This window comes from Nerophis lumbriciformis, linkage group LG13 (genome assembly GCF_033978685.3).
Source record: "Nerophis lumbriciformis linkage group LG13, RoL_Nlum_v2.1, whole genome shotgun sequence".
Classification (NCBI taxonomy): Eukaryota; Metazoa; Chordata; class Actinopteri; order Syngnathiformes; family Syngnathidae; genus Nerophis; species Nerophis lumbriciformis.
In genome coordinates, this window is record NC_084560.2 from 36,968,066 (window position 1) to 36,992,920 (window position 24,855).

The 24,855-nt window shown below is 34.4% G+C and overlaps 1 protein-coding gene across 1 annotated transcript in view; it reads left to right on the forward strand.

Annotated features, from left to right (window-relative positions):
* Positions 1-9,873: 9,873 nt before the first annotated feature.
* Positions 9,874-24,855, forward strand: part of tent5c (terminal nucleotidyltransferase 5C) — a 15,608-nt gene continuing 626 nt past the window's right edge. The window contains exons 1-2 of the mRNA XM_061970881.2: positions 9,874-10,059; positions 23,027-24,855. The exon at positions 23,027-24,855 is cut by the window's right edge and continues 626 nt beyond it. Of these exons, the coding sequence (XP_061826865.1) occupies positions 23,049-24,182 (1,134 nt within the window). The 5' untranslated portion in view covers positions 9,874-10,059; positions 23,027-23,048 and the 3' untranslated portion in view covers positions 24,183-24,855. The remainder of the gene's footprint in view (positions 10,060-23,026) is intronic.

Here is a 24,855-nt window from a genome sequence, read left to right on the forward strand (position 1 = left end):
CACATAAAATAGGAGAGTACTACACGTAAAACAGGTGAGTACTACACGTAAAAGAAGTGAGTTCTACATGTAAAATAGCTGAGTACTAGACGTAAATATAGCTGAGTACTAGACGTAAAAATAGCTGAGTACTAGACGTAAAAATAGCTGAGTACTAGACGTAAAAATAGCTGAGTACTAGACGTAAAAATAGCTGAGTACTAGACGTAAAAGAAGTGAATACTACACGTATAAGAAGTGAGTACTAGTCGTAAAAGAAGTGAGTACTAAACGTAAGAGAAATGAGTACTACACGTAAAAGAAGTGAGTAGCACACGTAAAAGAAGTGAGTACTAAACGTAAAAGACGTGAGTACTACACATAAAAGAAGTGAGTACTACACATAAAAGAAGTGAGTAGCACACGTAAAAGAAGTGAGTAATACACGTAAATGAAGTGACTAGCACACGTAAAAGAAGTGAGTACTTCACGTAAAAGAAGTGAGTACTAGATGCAAAATATGTGAATACTTCACGTAAAAAAAGTGAGTACTAGACGTAAAAGACGTGAGTACTACACATAAAAGAAGTGAGTACTACTCAAAAGAAGTGAGTAGCACACATAAAAGAAGTTAGTAGCACACGTAAAAAAGTGACTAGCACACGTAAAAGAAGTGAGTACTTCACGTAAAAGAAGTGAGTACTAGATGCAAAATATGTGAATACTTCACGTAAAAGAAGTGAGCACTTGACGTAAAAGAAGTGAGTACTAGACGTAAAATAGGTGAATACTTCACGTAAAAGAAGTGAGTACTAGACGTAAAAGACGTGAGTACTACACATAAAAGAAGTGAGTACTACTCAAAAGAAGTGAGTAGCACACATAAAAGAAGTTAGTAGCACACGTAAAAAAGTGACTAGCACACGTAAAAGAAGTGAGTACTTCACGTAAAAGAAGTGAGTACTAGATGCAAAATATGTGAATACTTCACGTAAAAGAAGTGAGCACTTGACGTAAAAGAAGTGAGTACTAGACGTAAAATAGGTGAATACTTCACGTAAAAGAAGTGAGTACTCGACGTAAAATACGTGAAATACGACACGTAAAAGAAGTGAGTACTAGACGTAAAATAGGTGAATACTACACATAAAAGAAGTGAGTACTAGACGTAAAATAGGTGAATACTTCACGTAAAAGAAGTGAGTACTCGACGTAAAATACGTGAATACTACACGTAAAAGAAGTGAGTACTAGACGTAAAATACGTGAATACTACACGTAAAAGAAGTGAGTACTAGACGTAAAATAGGTGAATACTGCACATAAAATAAGTGAGTACTACATGTAAAAGAAGTGAGTAGCACGCGTAAAATAAGTGAGTACTAGACGTAAAATAGGTGAATACTAGACGTAAAATAGGTGAATACCACACGTAAAAGAAGTGAGTAGCACATGTAAAAGAAGTGAGTACTGGACGTAAAATAGGTGAGTAGTGCACGTAAAAGTAGTGAGTACTACACGTAAACAATACCGACTTCCAGAAAGTCCTTTCACTCGTCCAGCTTGTGTTTGATTCCAGCCTCAATCGGCCAATCAACTCTTCTTCATCCTCCTCCTCCCAGCGAATGGCGCTCAGGTGTGTTATCATCTCAAATGTGTTATCATCTTAGGTGTGTTATCAGCTCAGGTTTGTTGTCAGCTCAGGTGTGTTATCAGCAGGACTTTCCCACGCTGACTCTACACGTCACACGATCCTGCTCGTCATTTTATGACATACAGTACAGGCCAAAAGTTTGGACACCTTCTCATTAAATGTGTTTTCTTTATTTTCATGACTATTTACATCATGGGTATCAAACTCTGGCCCGCGGGCCAAATTTAGCCCGCCGTGTAATTTCACTTGTGTAATTAACACTAGAGCTGGCCCGCCGATTATATTCAGCGGCGGTGCCGCGGTAACACCGCATTCACCATTAATTCTCATACTTGCCAACCCTCCTGGGAGACTCTCAAATTTCAGTGCCCCTCCCAAAAATCGTCACATCCGCTTTTCACCCAGTCCAGCGATTGCTGGCCCAGTCTCATAATATGTGCGGCTTCAGCACTCACACACACGTGAATGCAAAGCATACTTGGCCAACGGCGATACAGGTTACACTGAGGGTGCCCGTATAAATAACTTTAACACTGTTAGAAATATGCGCCACACTGTGAATCCACACCAAACAAGAATGACAAACACATTTTGGGAGAACATCCGCACAGTAACACAACATAAACACAACAAAACAAATACCCAGAATCCCATGCAGCCCTAACTCTTCCGGGATGCAATATACACCCCCGCTACCACCAAACCCCCATATTTTATGTATATATTAGTATTAAAATGTTGTAGTAAAATAAGAAAATACAGTAAAGTACAAATACATTATTTGTGTGCCTCCTTAGAACATATTGTAATATATTTATTGAGAATGAAGATGTATTTATTTTTACTATTAAATAAAATGATATCTTAAAGGTTGTTTTTGTCTATTGCTGTCTAATAAATATTTGGATAAAATAAAATAAAAAATATTATTTTCCTTTAAACGACACAGTTCAAACATTATTTCTTATTTATTTTTACTGTATTTAAATGTGTTATGAATAACATTTTAATGCCAATGTATACATTGTGTCCCCCTTTTCTGATCAAATATTTAGTCCTTTAAGTGAAAAAATATATAAATATTATGGATTAAAAGTTATATTTTGCAGTATTAAGATGGTATGAAGAGATAATTCAAATGCTTTTTTGGTCAGGAGTTTGTTGACATGAAAATATGCCACTCATTTTTTCAAAATTGGAAAAAAAAGAATTCATATTATGAATATCATCAATCTCAAGACTTTTAATTACATTGCACGGAACAATCAAACTTTTTTATGTTTTACTGTATTTTAATGCATTATTATTAATAGTGTCAAGGCCATGTATTTTTGTAGCATTAAGATTATAACCTAAAAGTTGTTTTTGCCTGAAGCTGTTTGTTAAATATTTAGTCATCTTAACTCATTTCTTCAACAAAAATGGATAAATCAAAAAACAATAAATAATCAATTTTAATACTATTTTTAGGTAAATTACACAGTGCAAACGTGAATTATTTTGTATTTTATTTTACAGTATTTAAATGTGTTATTGTTAACATTTTAATGCCAATGTGTACATTGTGTGCCGAAGCTCGGATCAAATATGTAGTCCTTTAAGTTTAAACAATATATATATCAATAGTTTCTGGATAAAGATTACTTTCTTTAAATTTAAAAAAAAGTTCGGTCAGGAGTTGGCTAATATGAAAATATTTAGTACAGGCACTTTTCAAAACTATTTTAATTTGAATTGCACATTAAAACAATAATTGTTGTATATTTTACAGTATTTAAATATATTATCAATAATGATATTAAGGCCAATGTGTACATTCTGTGCTGCCTTACAAAATATGTATTATATATATTTACTCCCAAAATATATATGTATGTAAATATGTATATGTATAAGTATATATTATACATGTACTGTGTGTATAAATTTTGTATATATGTATGTGTATATGCATATATATGTATATGTGTGTATATATGTAGATATATATATATATATATATATATAAATGTATGCATATGTATACATTTATGTATATGTATGTATGTATATATGCGTATATATATGTATGTATGTATGTATGTATATATCAGTGACGTGCAGTCACTAGAGGCAGGTGAGGCGAGGCCTCACCTGCCATCATGGAAAGAAAAAAAATGTAAAAAGAAAAAAAAAATTAAATTCTTATATGTATCCAGTGATTATACTATAAAGTTATTTTCCATTTAACTTCACCAGTTTTAGATTATTTTTATTCAAAATCGCTGAATTTTCACATTTGCCGTTCAAATACTGAGAAGAGACGGTGCGGTGAACAGCAGCCAATTGAGGCACGTCACTCAGTGCCGCAACATGGATTCCGGACTCGGCTAACTGCTGGCCTGCTGTGCAGTGAGACTGTATTGCTATATGAACTATATTATACAATTCCATTGTTTAGTTAGCTGAGGTATATAATGTACAGTGTATTTTGTCAACAACTGTATGTGTGTAACGTATTTCTTGTGCTGAGCGATCATAAAACGGCTGCAAAAGACGCACTGGCTGAGGCTCGCCTCCTGCACCCCCGCCGTAGAATTGTTATATCAACTAAAGCCCACACTTAAACTTTCCACGTGCAAGATTGAATCTATTTTAAAAAATTATTTCATAAGAAGCCAAAAAGTGCAAAAACAATAATGTTGGTGTTGGAGGAGTTGTGAATGACTGCAGGGACACAACATTAGGTACACCTGCAGACTGCAGGTGTATCTAATTCACAACTCCTCCAACACGAACATTATTGTTTTTGCACTTTTTGGCTTCTTATTAAATAACTTTTGTAACCTATTTTCATGGGATTTCCTCTTTGTGATGTTAAGTTCCTGTTATGCGCTGTTATACAGTATATGCCTTGAGCTCTTATTTTGAAGGCGCTAAGAGCGGAATTTTGACACGTTGGAGTGGAGCGAAAGTTTTTGAAAGAAGGTAAATAAAGTGGTCCTCGTGTAAACTGGAGCCTCCGTGTTTGTTATTTTGTAGTTTCATACAGTATAGGCGACATTTATAAACCCTCGGTTACACTTTTTTTAAATAGATTCAATCTTGCACGTGGAAAGTTTAAGTGAGGGCTTTAGTTGCGGCGCATGGACTTCATTTCTAAGTAAAGGTATGACCATAATAATGTTTTTTTTATTAAATGTGCTTTTTTGTGTGCTACAGTTTGTATGTGTAAAGTTAAAGTTAAGTTAAAGTACCAATGATTGTCACACACACACTAGGTGTAATGAAATGTGTCCTCTGCATTTGACCCATCCCCTTGATCACCCCCTGGGAGGTGAGGGGAGCAGTGGGCAGCAGCGGCGCCGCACCTGGGAATCATTTTTGGTGATTTAACCCCCAATTCCAACCCTTGATGCTGAGTGCCAAGCAGGGAAGAATGCTGGTATGAGTTTTTAAACATAACCCGTTAACTGCTGCCAATCAAATGGTGAATAAGATACTCTTTAGGGTTCATATGTTTGTAAATCTGACTGTGATGAAGTCAGTGCCTCACCAGCCATCAACCTCATCGCACGTCACTGGTATATATATGTATATATATATACACACAGTATGTATATACAGTCTTGGTCAAAAGTTTACATACACTTGTAAAGAACATAATGTCATGGCTGTCTTGAGTTTCCAATCATTTCTACAACTCTTATTTTTTTGTGATAGAGTGATTGGAGCACATACTTTGTTGGTCACAAAAAACATTCATGAAGTTTGGTTCTTTTATGAATTAATTATGGGTCTACTGAAAATGTGAGCAAATCTGCTGGGTGAAAAGTATACATACAGCAATGTTAATATTTGCTTACATGTCCCTTGGCAAGTTTCACTGCAATAAGGCGCTTTTGGTAGCCATCCACAAGCGTATGGCAAGCTTCTGGTTACATTTTTGACCATTTCTCTTGACAAAATTGGTGCAGTTAAGGTAAATTTGTTGGTTTTCTGACATGGACTTCTTTCTTCAGCATTGTCCACACGTTTAAGTCAGGACTTTGGGAAGGCCATTCTAAAACTTTAATTCTAGCCCGATTTAGCCATTCCTTTACCACATTTGACGTGTGTTTGGGGTCATTGTCCTGTTGGAACACCCAACTGCGCCCAAGACCCAACCTCCGGACTGATGCTTTTAGGTTGTCCTTAAGAATTTGGAGGTAATCCTCCTTTTTCATTGTCCCATTTACTCTCTGTAAAGCACCAGTTCCATTGGCAGCAAAACAGGCCCAGAGCATAATACTACCACCACCATGCTTGACGGTAGTTGTGGTGTTCCTGGGTTTAAAGGCCTTACCTTTTCTCCTCCAAACATATTGCTGGGTATTGTGGCCAAACAGCTCATTTTTTGTTTCATTTGACATCACATGGACAAAGATAAGACCTTCTGGAGGAAAGTTCTGTGGTCAGATATAACAAAAAATGAGCTGTTTGGCCACAATACCCAGCAATATGTTTGGAGGAGAAAAGGTGAAACCAAATATTAACATTGCTGTATGTATACTTTTGACCCAGCAGATTTGGTCACATTTTCAGTAGAGCCATAATAAATTCATAAAAGAACCAAACTTCATGAATGTTTTTTGTGACCAACAAGTATGTGCTCCAATCACTCAATCACAAAAAAATAAGAGTTGTAGTTTTTTTGAAGTGTTTCATAAGTGGGGAACACTTAAAACACAACATTGGGCGTCTTTAAAAGATGCTAAAATGCGTATTAATATAAATTACAATGGTGCTATGAAGTGTCAATACGATGTAAACATGATCACCCGAAAGTTTCCTGTGACCTCACAGGAAGTGGAGGGGCTTTTACCGTCCTGACTGAGTCACGCCGAGCAAATACGCATACATCCATTAATGGATCACTTTGTGTTTGCACATCTGACTCACACACACACACTCGCGCACGCACAGAATAATTGTGTGTGTATCATTTGTTAATGGCCCACACACACAGCGCTCCAGCTGATTCCGGAAAACACCAGAAAAAAAATGGTGGACAATGATAGTCGGTGAATTTGTCCGTTCCGGCGTCAAACTGCTGCACAAGTGTAAGAAGAAGTAACAGGAAGTGGAGGCGTACGTCGCCAACTGGTGGCCCAGTGTGGAACTGCGGTGACTTTTTCTGCCGCAGACGCCGTTTTGTTGTCGCTCTGGCGGAAATTGTTTGTGTTTTTTTATTTTTATTTGAATTGATATGTCCAACAAAATAATACAATTCCAATTCCAAAACCAAACCCAGCAACATTCAGAATAACAATCAACAGAGTAGTTGAGAGGACACACAAACATGACACAAAACATTCCAAAAGTAGTCAAAAAAAAAAAGAATAATATCAACAACAGTATCAATATTAATAAGAATTCCAACATAGCAGTGATTAGAAATCCCTCATTTACATTATCATCACAGCCATTTATGAAAAAACTAAATAAAAACATTTTAAAAAATGAACAATAGTGTCACAGTGGCTTACACTTGCAATCACATCTCATAAGCTTGACAACAAATTGTGTCGCAATATTTTCCACAGAGATTAAAGAAGTCATATTTTATATTCATTTAATAGTGAACACACATTTAAATAATGGATGGTGTTTGTGTTTTTTTGCGACGCTGGACTTTCACTACGCTGGACGGGGTTTCCCACGCTTCCTCTTCTGCTGACTCAGCCGTGGGAGGACGAGAAGAAGAAGAAGAACTTTTTTAACAGAAGAGTTATTTTAAATTGTATTTTCTAGACTTAAAATATTGTCTTGTTTGGCTCATTTTATTGATATTTTTATGACTTAAATTTGATCAGAAGTTAAGCACATTTAAATATTATTAATAATACATTTAAATACAATAAAATAATACAAAATAATGATTGCACAGTGTATCTTAAATGATAATAGTCATGAAATATATTATTTTGTATTTATTTATCACTTCATTTAAAAAATTAGTTGTTTACTAAATATTTATCAAACTATTAAGTTATAATTGTATTTAATACTACAAAAAATTACACTTCTATTCTTGATATCACTATTACATTTAAATACAACAAAATAAATATATTGTTTTTAGTGTGCAATTTAACTAAGAATAATATTTAGATATAGATTAAAAAATAAATAAATTTCAGTTTGGTCATTTTCCTTGAACAAATAAGTGGGGTGTACTAAATATTTTCAGCTGACCCCCAAAAAGCTTTGAACTAAAAGATAGCAATCTTTGTCCTGCTTAATACGACAAAATATTAGGTTTTTATTGATGAAATTGCTTTTTTTTATTTAAAGGACTAAATATTTTATTAGAAATGAAGTACACATTGGCTTTAAAATGTTAACAATACATTTAAATTCAATAATTATAATTAATGTTTGCACTGTGTAATTCAGATCAAATTTGAAATTAATCATATAATCTAGTTTTTTTTAATTATCAATGTTCTTAAACAAAAATTAGTGGGATTTAATAAATATTTTCATTAAAAAAACAACTCCCAACCAAAAAAAACTTTTAAAAGAAAATCTTCAATCTGCTAAATTCAATTTATTGATAGTATTTTTTTATTTATTTTTTTTACACAAAGGAATACATATTTTATCAGAAATTAGGAACACAATGTCCACATTGGCAATACAATATTATTAATGTAAATATGTAATAAAATATGATAATAATTAATAAATAATATATATAATAATACATGATAATATATGTAATACAATTATTTAGATATTAAAACAAAACCTAATTATTAATTTAATATGTGTAATTTAAATGAAAATAGTCTTGAAATATATCAAACTTAAGTTATAATTTAATTTAATACTACAAAAATACATTTTCATTTTAAATTCAAATTTTAGAATATTTTTTTAAGGACAGTACATTAAAAAGTACTATTTTTTTAATTTATTTTTGTTTTACAAACTACTGCTAAGGACACATTGATTCTAATACTATTGCATGTATAATGTAACAAATATATTTACATAAAAAATGTGTACATTTATTTAAAAATATGAATTCTATTAGCATATAAAAATGAGTAACGTTTGCTAAATATTTATCAAACAGCCTCAGACAAAAACAACTTAAGTTTTAATCTTATTTAATACTACAAAAAATACAACTTAATTCTCAATAAAGAAATCCTAAAATATTATATTTTTAAGGAGGCACAAAGTCAATATATTTGTACATTACTGATTGTATTTTTAATTATTTTTTAAATTATTTACCAAGTACCACAAAGTACATGTTTATTGTAATAATACGTTTATTAGATATTTATATAAAAATATGTAAATGTATTATTTTAACAAATGACTTGGAATCACATCAAATTGAAACTCTTTAAAATCCATGTTTAAAATGTAGTAATTTGTTTAACGTGTGCTACTCACTTCTTTTACATGTAGTACTTTTTTTTTTTTTTACATCAAATTATGCTGACAATTTTGTTGAATAAAATTTGTCAGCAAAATTCGTGTTTTTTTTTTAATCCACTTTGTCAAAATAGTGTTTTAAAATTCAGTGTGTAAAAAAATCCAGTGCAGAAATGTTTGTAGCTCCAAGACTCACTTCCAGTAAAGAAAGACTGAAGCAATCGATCCTGTCTCAGAACCAGCCAATGAGGTGTCTAGTTTGAAGTCACGTGATTTGTATTGATTGATTGATTGATTGAAGCTTTTATTAGTAGATTGCACAGTACTGTACATATTCCGTTCAATTGACCACTAAATGGTAACACCCCAATAAGTTTTTCAACTCGGGGTCCACGTAAATCAATTCATGGTAAACGCAGAATTTTTAATAATGCATACATTTGTCATAAAATAAAATGATACAATTACCTTTAAAAATAAGATGATATTTGTCCGTCTACAGTTTTTTTTATTCAATTAAAGCTGCTATACGTATGCTTTGGTCACCTGGCAACGCCAAAACGCCTTTGCGACCAATCAGAGGGCTCGAAAGGGCGCGTTGATACGCACTAACTCAACCTCGTTCCACTTTGGCTTCATAAGTCACTGTAAGGTTTTTTATTTACTACTAATGTTATTTTTAGAGTGTATAAATTACTGGGAAAAAAATAGAATCGCAAAGTAATGGTTCTAAAAAGCAGAAATAATCAAGAGGCGAGGACTACGTCACGGCGCGGAGGCGTACTATTTGTTTTCGTGTCGTGCTGCGGTAGTATAAAAACTGGCGCCGGCGTGTTCAAGAGGACGCTTGAACTTAGCGAGCTAACGGTGTTGTCGTGTCCGCGCTCGAAGCACCCTGAGCGGACTCATGCTGGCTGGGCACACCGAGGATATGTAACATCCTCTCCCTGCTTGCCGGCTTCCAAACCCCGTCACGAACACTCTGAATGCCTGCGGGGAGCTCTTTTGGGAACGTACGTATCATATTTCCATCTCTTGTCCGGAACTTACGGAAGTTTGACCTCCGCTTTTTGAGCGAAACGTGTGAGTTTTGGAAGATTCCTACTTGAAGCTCGATGGCGAGCAGCTGTGCGAGTTGTCGCCTGTCGTTTTGGTGACTTTTAAACAAGGAAACTTGCTAACTAGCACACCTGCTAACTAGCTCACTAGTCAACCTCCTAACTAACACTCCAACTTGCTAGCTAGCCGACGTCACTGTTTTTTAAACTTAACTTTATTTTTCTTCTTATCGTCATTGAAGTAAGTCATTGACTCATTGAGCTGTCAAATTATTTTAATTAGTCCAAGGTTGTTTTTCAAAAAGACCAACATTTATTGTCTCAGCACTTCTGGAATAAAAGGACCGAGCGCGTGAGGATTCTAGAACTGCGTGTGCGTGCGTCCCCACTCTTGACGTCCCACTGGTGCGCGTGCGCGTGCGTGCGTCTCCCCCCCACTCTTGACGTCCCATGTTTTGTCTTTTTCGTGACGTTTTGATGACGACAAAAACTAGGATAAGATGTATTTGAACAATTTAATGTACTTTTTGTTGATTTCTTCTTTTTTTTAATAAATACTTTTTTGGGTTCTCTGTAAAGATCATTGTTTATTATGGTGCTTGGAGGAGTCGAACTGAGAATATTAGCAACAGTCCCTGTCGCTGATTTTGATTAGACTTTTTAATTTTTATTTTATTTTAGATTACAAGTAGAGATGTCCGATATTATCGGCCGATAAATGCTTTAGAATGTAATATCGGAAATTATCGGTATCATTTTTTTAAATTATCGGTATCGTTTATTTTTTATTTTTTATTAAATCAACATAAAAAACACAAGATACACTTACAATTAGTACACCAACCCAAAAAAAAACCTCCCTCCCCCATTCACACAAAAGGGTTGTTTCTTTCTGTTATTAATATTCTGGTTCCTACATTATATATCAATACAGTCTGCAAGGGATACACTTTGGTACACTTCAAGTAGTTTTTGTAATATTATTACTACATACTGCTACATTTCATGTAGTTTTTGTAGTATTACTACATACAGCTACACTTCAAGTAGTTTTTGTAGTATTATTACTACATACAGCTACAAACCCCAAAACAAATGAAGGTGGCACGTTGTGTAAATGGTAAATAAAAACAATACAATGATTTGCAAATCCTTTTCAACCAATATTCAATTGAATAGACTGCAAAGACAAGATACTTAATGTTTGAACTGGAAAACGTTATTTTTTTGCAAATATTAGCTCATTTGGAATTTGATGCCTGCAACATGTTTCAAAAAAGCTGGCACAAGTGGCAAAAAAGAGTGATAAAGTTGAGGAATGCTCATCAAACACTTATTTGGAACATCCCACAGGTGAACAGGCTAATTGGGAACAGGTGGGTGCCATGATTGGGTATAAAAGCAGCTTCCATGAAATGCTCAGTCATTCACAAACAAGGATGGGGCGAGGGTCACCACTTTGTCAACAAATGCCTGAGCAAATTGTTAAAGAACAACATTTCTCAACGAGCTATCGCAAGGAATTTAGGCATTTCACCATCTACGCTGCGTAATATCATCAAAAGGTTCAGAGAATCTGGAGAAATCACTGCACGTAAGTGGTAAGCATGTGACTTTCGATCCCTCAAGCGGTACTGCATCAAAAAGCGACAGTGTGTAAAGGATATCACCACATGGGCTCAGGAACACTTCAGAAAACCACTGTCAGTAACTCCAGTTTGTACAGTTCTACACTTGTAAGTGCAAGTTAAAGCTCTGCTAAGGAAAGGCCATGTAACACAGTGGTAAAAATGCCCTTGTGCCAACTTATTTGCAACATGTTGCTGCCGTTAAATTTTCAGTTAATGATTATTTGCACACAAAAAATGAAGTTTCTCAGTTCAAACATTAAATAGCTTGTCTTTGAAGTCTATTCAATTGAATACAAGTTGAAAATGATTTGCAAATCATTGTATTCTGTTTTATTTACCATTTACACAACGTGCCAACTTCACTGGTTTAGGGTTTTGTACATGTCAAGTAGTTTTTGTAGTATTATTACTACATACAGCTACATTTCAAGTAGTTTTTGTAGTATTACATACAGCTGAATTTCAAGTAGTTTTTGTCATATTACTACATACAGCTACATTTCAAGTAGTTTTTTAGTATTACTACATACAGCTGAATTTCAAGTAGTTTTTGTCATATTACTACATACAGCTACATTTCAAGTAGTTTTTGTAGTATTACTACATACAGCTGAATTTCAAGTAGTTTTTGTCATATTACCACATACAGCTACATTTCAAGTAGTTTTTTAGTATTACTACATACAGCTGAATTTCAAGTAGTTTTTGTCATATTACTACATACAGCTACATTTCAAGTAGTTTTTGTAGTATTACTACATACAGCTGAATTTCAAGTAGTTTTTGTCATATTCATACAGCTACATTTCAAGTAGTGTTTGTCGTATTACTACATACAGCTACATTTCAAGTAGTTTTTGTCGTATTATTACTACACACAGCTACATTTCAAGTAGTTTTTGTAGTATTACTTCATACAGCTACATTTCAAGTAGTTTTTGTAGTATTACTATATACAGCTGAATTTCAAATAGTTTTTGTCATATTACGGTACTACATACAGCTACATTTCAAGTAGTTTTTGTAGTATTACTACATACAGCTGAATTTCATGTAGTTTTTGTCATATTCATACAGCTACATTTCAAGTAGTTTTTGTAGTATTACTACATACAGTTACATTTCAAGTAGTTTTTGTAGTATTACTACTACATACAGCTACATTTCAAGTAGTTTTTGTAGTATTACTACATACAGCTGAATTTCATGTAGTTTTTGTCATATTCATAGAGCTACATTTCAAGTAGTTTTTGTAGTATTACTACATACAGTTACATTTCAAGTAGTTTTTGTAGTATTACTACTACATACAGCTACATTTCAAGTAGTTTTTGTAGTATTACAGCTACATTTCAAGTACATTTCAAGTAGTTTTTGTCATATTACTACATACAGCTACATTTCAAGTAGTTTTTGTCGTATTACTACATACAGCTACATTTCAAGTAGTTTTTGTAGTATTATTACTTCATACGGCTACATTTCAAGTAGTTTTTGTCATATTACTTCATACAGCTACATTTCAAGTAGTTTTTGTCGTATTACTACTACATACAGCTACATTTCAAGTAGTTTTTGTAGTATTATTACATACAGCTGAATTTCAAATAGTTTTTGTCATATTACTACATACAGCTACATTTCAAGTAGTTTTTGTAGTATTACTACATACAGCTGAATTTCATGTAGTTTTTGTCATATTCATACAGCTACATTTCAAGTAGTTTTTGTAGTATTACTACATACAGCTACATTTCAAGTAGTTTTTGTAGTATTACTACTACATACAGCTACATTTCAAGTAGTTTTTGTAGTATTACAGCTACATTTCAAGTACATTTCAAGTAGTTTTTGTCGTATTACTACATACAGCTACATTTCAAGTAGTTTTTGTCGTATTAATACATACAGCTACATTTCAAGTAGTTTTTGTAGTATTATTACTTCATACGGCTACATTTCAAGTAGTTTTTGTCATATTACTTCATACAGCTACATTTCAAGTAGTTTTTGTCATATTACTTCATACAGCTACATTTCAAGTAGTTTTTGTCGTATTACTACTACATACAGCTACATTTCAAGTAGTTTTTGTAGTATTATTACATACAGTTGAATTTCAAGTAGTTTTTGTCGTATTACTACTACATACAGCTACATTTCAAGTAGTTTTTGTAGTATTATTACTACATACAGCTACATTTCAAGTAGTTTTTGTAGTATTACATACAGTTGAATTTCAAGTAGTTTTTGTCATATTATTACTACATACAACTACATTTTAAGTAGTTTTTGTAGTATCACTACATACAGCTACATTTCAAGTGGTTTTTGTAGTATTACTACACACAGCTACATTTCAAGTAGTGTTTGTTGTATTACTACATACAGCTACATTTCAAGTAGTTTTTGTAGTATTACTACATACAGCTACATTTCAAGTAGTTTTTGTAGTATTACGACATACAGCTACATTTCAAGTAGTTTTTGTAGTATTACTACATACAGCTACATTTCAAGTAGTTTTTGTAGTATTACTACTACATACAGCTACATTTGAAGTAGTTTTTGTAGTATTATTACTACATACAGCTACATTTCAAGTAGTTTTTGTAGTATTACTTCATACAGCTACATTTCAAGTAGTTTTTGTAGTATTATTACTTCATACAGCTACATTTCAAGTAGTTTTTGTCATATTACTTCATACAGCTACATTTCAAGTAGTTTTTGTCGTATTACTACTACATACAGCTACATTTCAAGTAGTTTTTGTAGTATTATTACATACAGTTGAATTTCAAGTAGTTTTTGTCGTATTACTACTACATACAGCTACATTTCAAGTAGTTTTTGTAGTATTACTACATACAGCTAAATTTCAAGTAGTTTTTGTCATATTACTACATACAACTACATTTTAAGTAGTTTTTGTAGTATCACTACATACAGCTACATTTCAAGTGTTTTTTGTAGTATTACTACACACAGCTAAATTTCAAGTAGTGTTTGTTGTATTACTACATACAGCTACTTTTCAAGTAGTTTTTGTAGTATTACTACATAGAGCTACATTTCAAGTAGTTTTTGTCGTATTACTACTACATACAGCTACATTTCAAGTAGTTTTTGTAGTATTACGACATACAGCTACATTTCAAGTAGTTTTTGTAGTATTACTACATACAGCTACATTTCAAGTAGTTTTTGTAGTATTACTACTACATACAGCTACATTTGAAGTAGTTTTTGTAGTATTACAGCTACATTTCAAGTACATTTCAAGTAGTTTTTGTCGTATTACTACATACAGCTACATTTCAAGTAGTTTTTGTCGTATTAATACATACAGCTACATTTCAAGTAGTTTTTGTAGTATTATTACTTCATACGGCTACATTTCAAGTAGTTTTTGTCATATTACTTCATACAGCTACATTTCAAGTAGTTTTTGTCATATTACTTCATACAGCTACATTTCAAGTAGTTTTTGTCGTATTACTACTACATACAGCTACATTTCAAGTAGTTTTTGTAGTATTATTACATACAGTTGAATTTCAAGTAGTTTTTGTCGTATTACTACTACATACAGCTACATTTCAAGTAGTTTTTGTAGTATTATTACTACATACAGCTACATTTCAAGTAGTTTTTGTAGTATTACATACAGTTGAATTTCAAGTAGTTTTTGTCATATTACTACATACAACTACATTTTAAGTAGTTTTTGTAGTATCACTACATACAGCTACATTTCAAGTGGTTTTTGTAGTATTACTACACACAGCTACATTTCAAGTAGTGTTTGTTGTATTACTACATACAGCTACATTTCAAGTAGTTTTTGTAGTATTACTACATAAAGCTACATTTCAAGTAGTTTTTGTAGTATTACTACATACAGCTACATTTCAAGTAGTTTTTGTCATATTATTACTACATACAACTACATTTTAAGTAGTTTTTGTAGTATCACTACATACAGCTACATTTCAAGTGTTTTTTGTAGTATTACTACACACAGCTAAATTTCAAGTAGTGTTTGTTGTATTACTACATACAGCTACATTTCAAGTAGTTTTTGTAGTATTACTACATAGAGCTACATTTCAAGTAGTTTTTGTCGTATTACTACTACATACAGCTACATTTCAAGTAGTTTTTGTCGTATTATTACTACATACAGCTACATTTCAAGTAGTTTTTGTAGTATTATTACTACATACAGCTACATTTCAAGTAGTTTTTGTAGTATTACTACTACATACAGCTACATTTGAAGTAGTTTTTGTCGTATTACTACTACATACAGCTACATTTCAAGTAGTTTTTGTCGTATTACTACTACATACAGCTACATTTCAAGTAGTTTTTGTAGTATTACTACATACAGCTACATTTCAAGTAGTTTTTGTAGTATTACATACAGTTGAATTTCAAGTAGTTTTTGTTGTATTACTACATACAGCTACATTTCAAGTAGTTTTTGTAGTATTATTACTACATACAGCTACATTTCAAGTAGTTTTTGTAGTATTACCACATACAGCTACATTTCAAGTAGTTTTTGTAGTATTACCACATACAGCTACATTTCAAGTAGTTTTTGTAGTATTATTACTACATACAGCTACATTTCAAGTAGTTTTTGTCGTATTACTACTACATACAGCTACATTTCAAGTAGTTTTTGTCGTATTACTACTACATACAGCTACATTTCAAGTAGTTTTTGTCGTATTACTACTACATACAGCTACATTTCAAGTAGTTTTTGTCGTATTACTACTACATACAGCTACATTTCAAGTAGTTTTTGTCGTATTACTACTACATACAGCTACATTTCAAGTAGTTTTTGTCGTATTACTACATACAGCTACATTTCAAGTAGTTTTTGTAGTATTGCTACTACATACAGCTACATTTCAAGTAGTTTTTGTAATATTACTACTACATACAGCTACATTTCAAGTAGTTTTTGTAGTATTGCTACTACATACAGCTACATTTCAAGTAGTTTTTGTAATATTACTACTACATACAGCTACATTTCAAGTAGTTTTTGTAATATTACTACTACATACAGCTACATTTCAAGTAGTTTTTGTAGTATTACTACTACATACAGCTACATTTCAAGTAGTTTTTGTAGTATTATTACTTCATACAGCTACATTTCAAGTAATTTTTGTCGTATTACTACTACATACAGCTACATTTCAAGTAGTTTTTGTCGTATTACTACATACAGCTACATTTCAAGTAGTTTTTGTAGTATTACTACATACAGCTACATTTCAAGTAGTTTTTGTAGTATTACTACATACAGCTACATTTCAAGTAGTTTTTGTAGTATTACTACATACAGCTACATTTCAAGTAGTTTTTGTAGTATTACTACATACAGCTACATTTCAAGTAGTTTTTGTCGTATTACTTCATACAGCTACATTTCAAGTAGTTTTTGTAGTATTACTACATACAGCTACATTTCAAGTAGTTTTTGTAGTATTACTACATACAGCTACATTTCAAGTAGTTTTTGTAGTATTACTACATACAGCTACATTTCAAGTAGTTTTTGTAGTATTACTACATACAGCTACATTTCAAGTAGTTTTTGTAGTATTACTACATACAGCTACATTTCAAGTAGTTTTTGTCGTATTACTTCATACAGCTACATTTCAAGTAGTTTTTGTAGTATTACTACATACAGCTACATTTCAAGTAGTTTTTGTAGTATTATTACTACATACAGCTACATTTCAAGTAGTTTTTGTCGTATTACTACTACATACAGCTACATTTCAAGTAGTTTGTGTCGTATTACTACTACATACAGCTACATTTCAAGTAGTTTTTGTCGTATTACTACTACATACAGCTACATTTCAAGTAGTTTTTGTCGTATTACTACTACATACAGCTACATTTCAAGTAGTTTTTGTCGTATTACTACTACATACAGCTACATTTCAAGTAGTTTTTGTCGTATTACTACTACATACAGCTACATTTCAAGTAGTTTTTGTCGTATTACTACATACAGCTACATTTCAAGTAGTTTTTGTAGTATTGCTACTACATACAGCTACATTTCAAGTAGTTTTTGTAATATTACTACTACATACAGCTACATTTCAAGTAGTTTTTGTAGTATTGCTACTACATACAGCTACATTTCAAGTAGTTTTTGTAATATTACTACTACATACAGCTACATTTCAAGTAGTTTTTGTAATATTACTACTACATACAGCTACATTTCAAGTAGTTTTTGTAGTATTACTACTACATACAGCTACATTTCAAGTAGTTTTTGTAGTATTATTACTTCATACAGCTACATTTCAAGTAATTTTTGTCGTATTACTACTACATACAGCTACATTTCAAGTAGTTTTTGTCGTATTACTACATACAGCTACATTTCAAGTAGTTTTTGTAGTATTACTACATACAGCTACATTTCAAGTAGTTTTTGTAGTATTACTACATACAGCTACATTTCAAGTAGTTTTTGTAGTATTACTACATACAGCTACATTTCAAGTAGTTTTTGTAGTATTACTACATACAGCTACATTTCAAGTAGTTTTTGTCGTATTACTTCATACAGCTACATTTCAAGTAGTTTTTGTCGTATTACTTCATACAGCTACATTTCAAGTAGTTTTTGTAGTATTACTACATACAGCTACATTTCAAGTAGTTTTTGTAGTATTACTACATACAGCTACATTTCAAGTAGTTTTTGTAGTATTACTACATACAGCTACATTTCAAGTAGTTTTTGTAGTATTACTACATACAGCTACATTTCAAGTAGTTTTTGTAGTATTACTACATACAGCTACATTTCAAGTAGTTTTTGTAGTATTACTACATACAGCTACATTTCAAGTAGTTTTTGTCGTATTACTTCATACAGCTACATTTCAAGTAGTTTTTGTAGTATTACTACATACAGCTACATTTCAAGTAGTTTTTGTAGTATTATTACTACATACAGCTACATTTCAAGTAGTTTTTGTCGTATTACTACTACATACAGCTACATTTCAAGTAGTTTGTGTCGTATTACTACTACATACAGCTACATTTCAAGTAGTTTTTGTCGTATTACTACTACATACAGCTACATTTCAAGTAGTTTTTGTCGTATTACTACTACATACAGCTACATTTCAAGTAGTTTTTGTAGTATTACTACTACATACAGCTACATTTCAAGTAGCGGTAGTTTTTGTAATATTACTACTACATACAGCTACATTTCAAGTAGTTTTTGTAATATTACTACTACATACAACTACATTTCAAGTAGTTTTTGTAATATTACTACTACATACAGCTACATTTCAAGTAGTTTTTGTAGTATTACTACATACAGCTAAATTTCAAGTGTTTTTTGTAGTATTACTACATACAGCTACATTTCAAGTAGTTTGTCGTATTACTACTACATACAGCTACATTTCAAGTAGTTTTTGTCGTATTGCTACTACATACAGCTACATTTCAAGTAGTTTTTGTCGTATTGCTACTACATACAGCTACATTTCAAGTAGTTTTTGTAATATTACTACTACATACAGCTACATTTCAAGTAGTTTTTGTAATATTACTACTACATACAGCTACATTTCAAGTAGTTTTTGTCGTATTACTACTACATACAGCTACATTTCAAGTAGTTTTTGTCATATTACTACTACATACAGCTACATTTCAAGTAGTTTTTGTAGTATTACTACTACATACAGTTGAATTTCATGTAGTTTTTGTCATTACTTCATACAGCTACATTTCAAGTAGTTTTTGTCGTATTACTACTACATACAGCTACATTTCAAGTAGTTTTTGTCGTATTACTACTACATACAGCTACATTTCAAGTAGTTTTTGTAGTATTACTACATACAGCTACATTTCAAGTAGTTTTTGTAGTATTACTACTACATACAGCTACATTTCAAGTAGTTTTTGTAGTATTACTACTACATACAGCTACTTTTCAAGTAGTTTTTGTGGTATTACAGCTATATTTCAAGTAGTTTTTGTCGTATTACTACATACAGCTACATTTCAAGTAGTTTTTGTAGTATTATTACAACATACAGCTACATTTCAAGTAGTTTTTGTCGTATTACTACATACAGCTACATTTCAAGTAGTTTTTGGAGTATTAGTACATACAGCTACATTTCAAGTAGTTTTTGGAGTATTATTACTACATACAGCTACATTTCAAGTACCGTTTGCTTGTTTAAAAGCAAAACTTTTTTTTTTTTTTTTTTTGCCTGTTTGCGCTGTTTTTGTGTATTTGGTATGTAAATTCAAGATATTTATGAAACTATGTTGCCCATTTGTCGTCGTTGCCAGTCCACCATTCTTTATTTCCTGTAGCGGTGTTTGTAGTTTCGATGAAAGTGTCCACTGGTTAGCCATAATTATCAGTGGTATGAAGCAGCTGTGGAAAGTTCCTTCCTAATGTTGAAATGGTGAGCAACTTTCTAAAGACTAAATAGGACACCTGCACATTTTAATTAACTGTCAGCTTTTGAAGTTTTTCAGGCGTGTGCTAAAAACCATTAAAATAATTAGTTGTTTCTAACATAACAACTTTAATTGGTTGTCACGCACTACCTTGAAGAATTTGTGTTGTGAAAAGTGTCGCACGCAATTTCCTTTAAAAAGAAACTGAGATAATATTGTATGAAGAAGTAGGATGTAGCAGCAACAAGTGCATTAATAATGTACAGTACAGGTGTCAAACTCAACACCTGCAATTACTTTTTCTTACTAAATGTGTTCAACTTTGCATTTTGCCGGAAAAAAATACTGTATTTTCCAAACTGTAGACTGGTGTGTAAGCTACACCAGACTCTGGGCAAATTAAGGCCCGGGGGCCACATGCGGCCCGTTAAGCTTTTCAATCTGGCCCGCCGGACATTCCCAAATCATTTTTTTGTAGATGTTTAAGATGGAAAGTGTAGCTGCCATTATGATGTGCAGTCATGTTTTCTAATGACCGTAAGTCTTCAACTGTACTAAGTCTTACAATGCTTGGAATCTGCACTTTTTTGGATGATATACTAGTTACTATGGTCATCTAATTAGTTACTATGGTCATCTAATTAGTTACTATGGTAATCAACATCACAGCAGCTCAGACGAGGCACCAAGCAGTGTGGGTGGGAAGCGTTTCCACAGACGTGGAAGGAGATTTTCACAACAAAGTTCTAAAGCTTAGTGATGTAGCAGATATATCAGATTGTAGGTTGGTTTATTTTGTACCCTTCGCGTTCATATTTCACTGTTGCATTTTTGTTGCGTTTTACTTGATTGTAAAATGTCGATCGAAAGAGGGTGTGACATTCCTTTTTTGTCAATATTCAGTGTTTTATCGTTCATAGAAAAATTTCAAATTCCATTACGTTTTTTAAGGCGGTCTGTCATGAAGTTTTTAGCATTCAATCAGACATTATTGTGAGGTTTTGTATTAGTGTTCCTAAAAATAGATATGCCGGCCCCCAGACAAATTTTTTTCTCTAAATGTGGCCCCCCGAGTCAAAATAATTGCCCAGACCTGAGATACACCCATTAAATTTTAAAAGGAAAAACATTTTTTCCATATATTAGCTGCACCGGACTGACTATAAGCCGTGGTGAAATGAGTTATTTACGCAGAAATTTTTGTTTACATACCTTAATTGTTTCCAAACAGTGTCTGTAACACGGCAGTAAAACGGCTGATCAAACAAAACAGAAGTCATGGTCATGGACCCACGAGCTGTGCAAGCAAGCTCTCCAATCAGCTAAACAGACTCAATAACTCCGCTGTGACGTTTTGGCGAATTTACTGAGCAATTTGTGAAACTGAAACAATACAGCTAATGCTAACAACGCTAACTTGATTACATTACGGTAGCACGTACAAATATGCATGAAAACACTCCTACAGACATCACACACGGGATGCTTTAGTAAGTAAGAATTGTTTTTGTTATGTTGTAAACCTTGCAAATGTTGCTTGGAGTGATGAAGAATCCATATGAGCAGAAACGCTATGGATGTCTAGAAGACGGAACAGCACTAATACTTCCGGTTCAAAGCTCTAAATGGAAGGACACTGCAGCACATGCAGTAAGTGAACTTGTCCCAAAGAGGGCGCCGTGGCACAAACAATAACGCACCTTTTCATGGTATTTACGTTTTTTATCTTTATATATTGTATATTTTGTTTTATAAATATTTTTATATATATTTGTATTTTTACAAATATACATTTTTTTAATTACCGTATTTTTCGGATTATAAATCGCAGTTTTTATCACGCGACTTCTACTCAGGAGCGACTTATGTGTGAAATGATTAACACATTACCGTAAAATATCAAATATTTATTTCATTCACGTTAGAGACTAGACCTATATGTGGAGTTGGCAGAGTTGTTTAGAAGCGACACCGAGGAAGAAGATTTCATGGGATTTAGCGATTAGGAGTGACAGATTGTTTGGTAAACGTATGTTCTATATGTTATAGTTATTTGACTCTTACCATAATATGTTACGTTAACATACCAGGCACGTTCTCAGTTGGTTATTTATGCCTCATATAACGTACACTTATTCAGCCTGTTGTTCACTATTCTTTATTTATTTTAAATTGCCTTTCAAATGTCTATTCTTGGTGTTGGGCTTTATCAAATACATTTCCCCAAAAAATGCGACTTATACTCCAGTGCGACTTATATGTTTTTTTCTTTATTATGCATTTTCGGCCGGTGTGACTTATACTCCGAAAGATGCGGTATCTATTTTTTGTAAATATTTCTATTTTTATAAATTTTTTAAATAAATATTTCTATATATTTTTTTAACAAATCTGTCTTTTGAATAGTTTAAAAAATATTTGTTTATTGTTTTTAAATAAATCCTAAAAAAAAAAACATTTATGTAATTTTTGTAAATATTTCTATATTTTTTGAAACTATATATTTTTAAATGTATATATTTCTTTTAATATTTTTTGAATAAATATTTCTGTTTTTTTTAAACAAATATATATCTTTTCAATAAATATGGTTTCTTAAAATGTATTTTTTAAATACACATTTTAAAAAATATATGTAAGTTTTTGCCACAACTTTCTGGAAAAGCTGCAAATTCTGGCATTTTTGGGCAATGTGGAGAAATTCAGCAGAATCTTTGAGCTGAATGTTTTGTGTGGGCGGGGCTTGGCATCACATGACTGACAGGTGTTTGCTCGCCCCTCAGCTGAAGTAACCGCTGCGACAAGATGGCCGCCGAGGAGGCACAGAGCGTCCTGACGTGGGAGCAAGTGAGTCGCCTGGACGAGGTCCTGAGCGAGGTGGTCCCGGTCCACGGCCGCGGCAACTTCCCCACGCTGGAGGTGCGCCTGAGGGACATCGTGGCGCGCGTGCGCTCCAGCCTGGCGCTGAGCGGCGTGCGCGTGAAGGACGTGCGCCTCAACGGCTCCACGGCGAGCCACGTGCTGGTGCAGGACGTGGGCTGGAGCTACAAGGACCTGGACCTCATCTTCCGCGTGGACCTGCCGCACGAGGCCGACTTCCGGCTGGTGCGCGACGTGGTGCTGGGCACCCTGCTGGACTTCCTGCCCGACGGCGTCAACAAGGAGAAGATCACGGCGGTGACCTTGAAGGAGGCCTACGTGCAGAAGCTGGCCAAGGTCTGCACGGAGCAGGACCGCTGGAGCCTGATCTCGCTGTCCAACAAGCACGGGCGCAACGTGGAGCTCAAGTTCGTGGACTCCATCCGCCGCCAGTTCGAGTTCAGCGTGGACTCCTTCCAGATCGTCCTGGACTCCATGTTGGCCTTCTACCACTCAGACGTGGCCATGACGCCCGCCCGCCACCCGGCCGTGCGCGGCGAGAGCGTGTACGGCGACTTCCAGGAGGCGCTGGGCCACCTGCGCGACAAGCTCATCGCCACGCGGCGGCCCGAGGAGATCCGCGGCGGCGGCCTGCTCAAGTACTGCAACCTGCTGGTGCGCGACTTCCGGCCCGCCAGCGAGGAGGAGCTGAAGGCGCTGGAGCGCTACATGTGCTCGCGCTTCTTCATCGACTTCCCCGACATCGGCGAGCAGCAGCGCAAGGTGGAGGCCTACCTGCACAGCCACTTTGTGGGCGAGGACGCCAGCAAGTACGACTACCTCATGATCCTCCGCCGCGTGGTCAACGAGAGCACCGTCTGCCTCATGGGACACGAGCGCCGCCAGACGCTGCACCTCATCTCGCTCATGGCCTTCCGCGTGCTCGCCGAGCAGAACGCCATCCCCGACGCCTCCTGCGTCACCTGCTACTACCAGCCGGCGCCGTACGTGCGCGACAGCAACTTCAGCAACTACTACGTGGCCAACCGCAACATTCCAACATGGCTGCCCTGCAACTGATGTTGGACGCCCAGGTGAAAAGACAGAAAAAAAAAAATGATAAAAGTAAAAACAGGGAGAAAAAAAGAGCACAATTGAAAGTTTGGGTTGGTGGTTCTGGTTCTTGTTTTGGTCCAAAAGGAGAATTTACTTTTAATTAATTTTGCCAAAAAGTGAATCATGTTAAAACAGTTTTATGTTCGCCAGCAGAGTGAGCGCTCTTGTCTTTTATGGAGGATCTGTGCGGCGACATCACCTGCAACCCTAACCCCGCCGCTAAAATTATCCTGGTCTCCCCCCCCCGGCCTGCTGTGGTCGGACCCCATGTGTGGGCAACGGGCGGCGGCCACAAGCCCCGCCCCCTCCGGATGACCTCACGCCATTCTTATTATTAGCCGCTGCTGGGAAAGAAGTTGCGTAAGGTCGGCGACCTCTCCACGCCCCCGCAGCTGCTGTTTGCGCCTGATAAACTTCTTATCAGGCCCCGCCCCCTTGCCTTGGTTAGCCCCGCCCACTGCTGCTCTGGACCAAATAGTTTTTGTGCGCCAACCCACTCGTGCCACACTTTTTGTTGTTTTTGGAGAGTTTTTAATTTTTCTATGATTTGAAGACATGACGTCGCCCAGCAGAGCAGCTTTTTTTTTGTTTTGAAGGCAGCACTGACCTCCTTTTCTCTTCCTTAACTTAACTTAGT